Source organism: Camelus ferus, chromosome 23 (assembly GCF_009834535.1).
Source record: "Camelus ferus isolate YT-003-E chromosome 23, BCGSAC_Cfer_1.0, whole genome shotgun sequence".
NCBI lineage: Eukaryota > Metazoa > Chordata > Mammalia > Artiodactyla > Camelidae > Camelus > Camelus ferus.
The window spans coordinates 11,858,836-11,866,795 of record NC_045718.1 but is presented as its reverse complement, the minus strand read 5'-3'; the positions used below and the strand labels follow the sequence as shown (position 1 = coordinate 11,866,795).

Here is a 7,960-nt window from a genome sequence, read left to right as displayed (position 1 = left end):
GTCCCGCTGCCCTTCACGCTTGGAGTAGCTTATATGCATCCCAGCTCACCATTAAACACTGACATCTGAGTAAAGGGACAGCCTCATTTCTCATAGGCATTGACTAATATTTTACTAGTGCCTTAAGTTTTTGGATGTTCAGTGTTTTAACACCTAACTATACTTGACGGTATTAAAGTTTCACCACTTAAGAGGCAGAGTGCTTCTAATGTCATTGCATGGAGTTAGAAAAACACGAAAAAATGCTCATTAAATTCTGTCTTTTAAATTTTTGAGCAGGCTCAGAAAGGTCCATCAGGGTTAGTCATCTTTATGGCTCCATTGCAAAATTTCTCAGAGAAGCCATTTCTCATTTAATTATGAGACCTTATTTAGGTAGAAACATTGTGAGACAATTGACTTGTAATTTCATTATGAAAATGTACCATGAACATAAATTAGGGTCATACTTCTCGTTCTTTTATGAAGGAAAATTCCAATTTACATATACTTTTGGTTAGGAAAGTCGCTGGTTTAGATGTTTGCATGCTTAACATGGAAGTGAGCGCCCAGTGTGTACATTAGGCACTGAACACTGGATATTTGTTGATCCAAACTTGATTTCAAGATTTTACTCTGTAATTCTCCCTGCAGAGTAGAGCTAGTCATTTTGCCTGCGTTTCCCGGTATTCTGCAGCAGGGAAGGGCGGGGTGGGCCCGGCAGCCGCCTTCTCCCCGTGAAGCGGGGCCGGGCGGCGGTACCCGGGCCCAGGCACGCGGGCATCCAAACCCTCTGAGGATGCCGGAGCGCGCGTGTGGGCGTGCTTCCCAGCGCGGCCGCACCTGGATCCCACGCGTCTCCCTCTTCCAGTAGCCTTCAGGTAGTTTGGCAGGAAGACAACTTTTTTTTTTTTTTTTTTTGCAACGGTACCTCTGCTGCGGTTTCAAAGCGGCTCATTCCTCGAGTGTGGAGGAGGCGCGGCCCTGCGCATCCCTGGCGCCCGCGGCCCCGGAGGGATGCGGGCAGCACCCGCCGAGCCCGGGCCCCCGAGTGGGCCTGCGCGGCGCCCCCTCCCCAGCCTTCCGCAGGCGCGCCGCCGCCGCCGTCCGCCGCGCGTCCCGCCCCCGACGCCCGAGCGGCGCGCCCGCCAATCGCGCCCGCCGCCCGGCCGCCCCGCCGGGGGGTCCCTCCGCCCAACCGCCCGCGTGATTGACGGCCGGCCGGGCGGAAGCCGCGGCGCAGGCGCGCTGGCGGGCGCCGGGCCCTCGGGCCGGGTCGCCGAGCTCCCGGCAGACCCCGCGCCGCGGCTGCGCAGTGCCGGGCAGGCTTTTAATTCCATTGTGGAGAGGACGGCGTTATTTTTATTAACCGGAGGCGGCGGCGGCGGCGGCGGCGGCGGCGGCGGCGGCGGCGGCGGCGGGACCCGTAAGCGGGGGCGCGGGGGCACGGGCGCGCGGGGCGCGGGGCCGGGCGCGGGGCGGGGCGCGGCGGCGGGGTCGGCGGCCCGGCGGCCGGCCCACTCCTCTCTCCTCTCCGCAGCCAGGCCTGCTCCGGGGCATGAAAGTCGGCAGCGCGTTCCTGAGCGGCGGCGGCGGCGGCGCGGGCAGCGGCGGGCGGGCGGAGATGGAGCCCAGCTTCCCGCCGGGCATGCTCATGTTCAACCACCGGCTGCCCCCGGTCGCCAGCTTCGCCCGGCCGGCGGGCGCGGCCGCCCCTCCCCCGCAGTGCGTGCTGGCCGCCGCCCCGGCCGCGGCCCCGGCCGCCGAGCCCCCCCCGGCGCCCGCCCCGGACGTGACTTTCAAGAAGGAGCCGGCGGCGCCCGGCGCGGCCTTCCCGGCGCAGAGGACCTCCTGGGGCTTCCTGCAGTCGCTGGTCAGCATCAAGCAGGAGAAACCGGCCGAGCCCGAGGAGCCGCCGGGCGCCCCCCCGCACCACGCCTTCGGGGGGCTGTTCGCCGGGGCGGACGAGCGGGCGCCGGCGCTGGGCGGCGGGGACGGGGGCGGCCACGGCGTCATCCAGGACCTGAGCGTCCTGCACCCGCCGCCGCCGCCGCCGCCGGCCCCGCACCCCCGCGACGTGCTGCTGGGCGGCGGCGGCGGCGGCGGCCGGACGACCGAGGACCCCCGCGGCCCCCAGGAGCCAAAGCCGGACGCCAGCGTCAAGAAGGCGAAGAGGCCAAAGCCAGAATCTCAGGGAATCAAAGCCAAGAGGAAGCCCAGCGCATCTTCCAAACCGCCGCTGGTGGGAGACGGGGAAGGCGCCCTGCTCTCCCCCAGCCAGAAACCTCACATCTGCGATCACTGTAGCGCCGCTTTCCGGAGCTCCTACCACCTGCGGAGGCACGTCCTCATCCACACCGGGGAGCGGCCCTTCCAGTGCAGCCAGTGCAGCATGGGCTTCATCCAGAAGTACCTGCTGCAGAGACACGAGAAGATCCACAGTCGAGAGAAGCCGTTCGGGTGCGACCAGTGCAGCATGAAGTTCATCCAGAAGTACCATATGGAGAGACACAAGAGGACGCACAGTGGAGAAAAGCCATACAAGTGTGACACTTGCCAGCAGTATTTCTCAAGGACAGATCGCCTCTTGAAGCACAGGCGCACCTGTGGCGAAGCCATAGCGAAAGGGGCCCCCGGCGCAGAACCCGGGGCGTCCGGCCACAACAGCGTGGGGAATCTGGCTGTGTTGTCTCAGGGAAACACCAGCTCTTCGAGGAGAAAGGCGAAGTCAAAGAGCATCGCAGTTGAAACCAAGGAACACAAGGCTGGTAAAGCGAGCGACTCGCAGGTTCCGAGCAGTATGACCCTGCAGAGTTACTCGGTAGAGATGCCCACCGCGTCTTCCAGTGGAGGCATGATCGGCACTGGTATCGACGAACTACAGAAAAGGGTGCCAAAACTGATCTTTAAGAAAGGAAGCAGAAAGAGTACGGAGAAGAACTACCTGAACTTCGTGTCACCGTTACCAGACATGGTGGGACAGAAGTCCTTGTCTGGGAAACCAGGTGGCTCGCTTGGCCTCGCGTCAAACAGCGGCGTGGAGACCATTAGTCTCCTCCAGAGCGCAAGTGGCAAACAAGGTCAAATGAGCAGTACTTACGACGATGCCATGCAGTTCTCGAAGAAAAGAAGATACTTACCGACTGCCAGCAGCAACAGTGCCTTTTCCGTGAGCGTGGGACACATGGCCTCCCAGCAGTCTGTCATCCAGTCTGCGGGCGTCGGAGTTTTGGACAGTGAGGCCCCCTTGTCCCTTATTGACTCCTCGGCCCTGAATGCGGAAATTAAGTCTTGTCACGACAAGTCTGGAATTCCTGATGAGGTTTTGCAGAGTATTTTGGATCAGTACTCCAGCAAGTCCGAGAGCCAGAAGGAGGATCCCTTCAGCATAACGGAGCCACGAGTGGATTTGCACACCTCAGGAGAACACTCAGAGCTGGTGCAAGAAGAGAGCTTGAGCCCAGGTGCCCAGACGCCCTCCAGCGATAAGGCCAGCATGCTGCAAGAATACTCCAAATACCTCCAGCAGGCTTTTGAAAAGTCCACGAACGCAGGGTTCGCTCTCGGCCACGGGTTCCAGTTTGTCAGCCTGTCGTCACCTCTCCACAACCACACTTTATTTCCAGAAAAACAGATATACACTACATCTCCTCTGGAGTGTGGTTTTGGCCAGTCTGTTACCTCAGTGTTGCCATCTTCGTTGCCAAAGCCTCCTTTTGGGATGTTGTTTGGATCGCAGCCAGGTCTTTATTTATCTGCTTTGGATGCCACACATCAGCAGTTGACCCCTTCCCAGGAGCTGGATGATCTGATAGATTCTCAGAAGAATTTAGAGACTTCTTCGGCCTTCCAGTCCTCATCTCAGAAACTGACTAGCCAGAAGGAACAGCAGAAAAACTTAGAGTCCTCAACAAGCTTTCAGATCCCATCTCAGGAGTTAGCCAGCCAGATAGATCCTCAGAAAGACGTAGAGCCTAGAACAACGTACCAGATTGAGAACTTCGCACAGGCGTTTGGTTCTCAGTTCAAGTCGGGCAGCAGGGTGCCAATGACCTTTATCACTAACTCCAATGGAGAAGTGGACCACAGAGCAAGGACTTCGGTGTCAGATTTCTCAGGGTATACAAATATGATGTCCGATGTTAGTGAAGCATGTAGTCCGAGGGTAAAGACGCCCACCAGCCAGAGCTACAGGTAAGGCCCAGGAGTGACCAGGCTGGGGGTCTTCTAATGTGATTTCGTTTTATTTCGAGAACACTGCCATTGGAATGTTTCTACGCGATCCTATTAAGAATAATGTAATGCCCTTTCAATGCAACTTTTCATATTTAGTTTATTTTGTTAGCGTGATTTTAGCTCTGTTTGTATTATGATTTTTAATCAAAATCAATAGATTAAAATAGTTTGACATTCGAAGTGACAATGTTTAGCAATCAAATTTACATGTATAGATTGTCAGGGAATAGCCCAAAAGTTTTAAATGCAAAAAAAAAAAAAACCGTATAAAAAAAAACAAAAAAAAAAACCACATAAAAAAAAACTTTGTTGTTAGGATTAAGGTTATTCTAATTGCTTTACTCTCAGGAAAGTGTAATAACGCATGGGAATTCTGTACGTTATCACTGTAATGGAATATCCAATTTACAGGTAGTATATGCATTTCATCATTTAGGTAAGGGATCGAAAACATTTCAAGTTGCTCTATCTGGGCTGATGTGATACACGTTTTATCACTGCAGTAAGGGATCGAAAACATTTCAGATTGCTGTCTCCATCTGGGCTGATCCAAAATTCTGAATTGTTGGCCACCTGTACTTTGTTGCAGCTTTTAAATGTACTCTGAACTTAGAAACCACGTTCATTCCAGCCTGGAAGAACAAATATTCTTGGATCTTTGATCAAAGCCTGGAATGATAGCTTTAATAAAAGAAGGAGGAAAAAAAAAAGCACCCTTTCCTTACCCCTGCTGTGACAAGGCCTGTCAGGGGTGGGTGGGCACAGAGTTGACGCCCAGGTGGCTGGTTGGTTCCAGTATTAGAACCCAAGCTGGAATTACATCATTCTTTGAAAATCTGGGTATGTGCCGTTTGTCATACATGGCCTAAAACTCTGTTCCCTGTCTTACTACATGTCACGCACACTTACGGGTTTTTTCTTTTATTGTTGTCTTCGTTCTTAACACGTCCTCTCGCGCAGAGTTCTGGGCCTGCTTGTTCTTTCTGCTCCCTGTCTTGACAGTTCGACTTTAGAACGAGTCACATTCCAATAGGTAATTGGCTGCATTTCATATGCCTTCTGGCATCCAAATACTAAACAGTAGGGTTAGCATCCCCCCGCCCCCTTTTGAAGAACAGAGCCCTTACAGGTGTCCATGTAGCATAAAGCCCCCATGCTCAGAGCTATAGACAGCCAGTAAGAAGGTTGTAATTCCAGCTGGTGACAGAGCCAACGGGAGGGGTGAGAGCGTCTCACTTGGTGGTAACATCGGAACCTCTCTGAGAAGTTGCAGCCTGTTTAACGTACGTTTTGAAAGGGTGCGTCAGTCAGTATTGTACGGGGTCGTGTAAAGTCATCAAACCTTGCTATGAACGCTAATTGCCATTTGAAGCTACTGGTGGACAGTGGCTCTGCTCTAAACCACTTTTTAGCAATTGTATTTTTTTTTCTGATTATATTTTTTAATGTACTTTGATGTTTATGCTGATGAGTTTTTTTGTGTACTTTTGGTGATGTTTCAGTCTTAGGTACTCTTCTGACGTCAGAAAAGTGCCACTGGTTGTTTGCAGTCTTACTGTGTCATCAGCCTCCCGCAGGCTTCCATGTATAATAAAGTAATTAATACTGTGCACGTGTGAAACACTTCTGTTACGAAGGCAGTGTTTGGAAAATGAGAAATTATTAAAAATGGTTACAAAATACTAGTTAATTTCCTTTCCCTGCTTTCCTCCCTTAAGTCTGCTTTACCAGCTAAAGGTCACTTATTTGTCATTGCAAGATCCTTAGAAAATGTGTTTAATCTTCTTAAATACACGCAGTACTAAAACGTCTGTATTTTGGTCAGCGCGGTGAGTTCTGTTGGGGACAGAGCACAAGCTGTAATCAGAGGACAGAGAGGCCCTTTACCGCTGTGTCTCTGAGCTGTGTGGTCTCCCTCCGGCGTTTTGTTTTATACAGATTTTGAATTCCTTTAACTTTTATTGTGTGTACTGAATACTGCATATGTACTATTCTGATTGTTTGCTCTAGTTTACTACCAATAAAAGACCTGTTAATCACAAAATTGAAGAAAGGAGAGATCACTTAATATCCAGTCACGTTTTTCAGATTTTTCTATTAACGACATTTCATGAAAATACTCACGTCGGTGTGTCCTGCAGTTCGGGGACTGAGGTTTTTGTGTGTGTGTTTTAAACTTGTGCTCCATGTTTCTGGGTTTGTCTTATTTGAAAATTGGTTGGATGTTTTCTTCAATTTGAGGCATACTATATGGAAGAACAGACATTTAATATTATGTAAATTAGAATGTGTTTTATTGAAATTTGGGTTAGCCGTCCTAAATATTACGCTGGAGAGATTATTTATTGAGGTTTCACTTTAAGTCAGAGTCCAGTATCTTTTGGTTCTAGGTGAATTTTTTTTTTTTTTTTTTTTGCCTCCAAAAGGTTGTAATAAAATAACAGTATGACACAAATAAAAGTGGTCCTGAGCATTTTTAGTAGGGAAAAAAAAGGGATTGTTAAATCGTAGTTTAACTGTTTCAAAAGGGTCCGAGTATAGATATTAGGAGGAGAGAGCCAAGACATGTAAGTGTTGCGGCTGCAGGGAATGCGTTTGAAAATCAGTGAATATGTTAACTTTTAACGATAAAGAAGAAAAAATTGTAGGTCTGTGTAAAGTCTATGAGAGAATTATGCTCTGAAATCTAGTGACTACAAACATTGAAGAATTACAGTAAAAGTATTAAAGGGGAGAACAGGTTTCTGAGGCTTTGCCTTTTTTGTATATGATACTGTGTAGATAAATGATGAGTTATTTGTATTAAGCATAAACATGGACTTCTCCGTAGAGAGGTACCTACTTTTGGGCCCATGTGATTAGGAAAAATCACTTTGTTTTCTCTTTGCCAACATCCTTCCCTAGATGATGCCGTTTTCTTGAACAAGAGTGCCAAGCGGAATCTCTTGATTCTGCATTGAAACCCAACCCTTGATTTCTCTGCAAAGATGACTCATTTCTCTGCTCTGGATTAACTCTTAACATTCATCTTTTTATCCACTGACACCCCCCCCCCCTTTTTTTTCCCTAGGGTGGAATGTCTATATCTGAATCTGATTTTTAAATTTAAGGTTTTTTACTTGTAAGGTATTAGGGTATGAAATAGGAAACTGCTTTGGAGTTCTCATTTGCTGCTGTAAGTGCAGGGTAAGGACCACCGAAATTCAGCAGTCGCTGGCTGGTAGCTTGTGAGAGCGTCTCATTCAGTAATGAAAACAAAAATGTGAAAAAGAAATCTCTACTTATTTTAATGTTTCTAAATAATTGCAGACAGTGTACAGATATTTCTACCTCATTTAGTTTTCTGTGCTATACTCATCAGGTGAGACAGGCACAGCTTTTTGCTCATTCTTCATGTCAGGCATTTTGTGGTCACCTGTCACTAGGAGTGTGGCAGCCCGAACTGGGTGACAGTCTGAGCTGTGTGGCCCTGTGGGGACGTACACAGTTCTTAGCTTCTGAGTTCCTGACTTCTTGCTGAACTGAAGAACTTCCCCTCAGAGAAGAACAAGCTTCAGAACTTCAGAAAGTTATATTTTTAGAATAAGCTACATCTGAAAACTGTCATTTTCAGAGTTTTATGGTCTTCGTGTTTTCTGTGACACATCATGACAGGATTTCATTTTTGAAATGTGATGCAAGGTTGCTTTGTTAGTGCAGTGACGTGCCCCGTGCAGGACCTGGGGGAGGTTACGCGGCGCGTCCT

General features: G+C 49.8%; 1 protein-coding gene across 2 annotated transcripts; it reads left to right on the top strand.

Annotated features, from left to right (window-relative positions):
• Nucleotides 1-1,172: 1,172 nt before the first annotated feature.
• On the top strand, nucleotides 1,173-6,264 carry ZNF281 (zinc finger protein 281). 2 transcript variants are annotated; one of them, XM_032466830.1, is made up of 2 exons: nucleotides 1,173-1,405; nucleotides 1,524-6,264. In XM_032466830.1, the coding sequence occupies exon 2, from the start codon at nucleotides 1,538-1,540 to the stop codon at nucleotides 4,175-4,177; it is 2,640 nt and encodes an 879-aa protein (XP_032322721.1). In that variant the 5' UTR covers nucleotides 1,173-1,405; nucleotides 1,524-1,537; the 3' UTR covers nucleotides 4,178-6,264. The 2 variants fall into 2 exon arrangements, with proteins under 2 accessions (XP_032322721.1, XP_032322720.1); XM_032466829.1 differs by having other exon boundaries at nucleotides 1,235-1,405; nucleotides 1,520-6,264.
• The last annotated feature ends 1,696 nt before the right edge of the window (nucleotides 6,265-7,960 follow it).

Excerpts from the sequence above, each read along its gene's own strand:
- ZNF281 (XM_032466830.1), top strand. The coding sequence starts at position 1,538 with ATGAAAGTCGGCAGCGCGTTCCTGAGCGGCGGCGGCGGCGGCGCGGGC.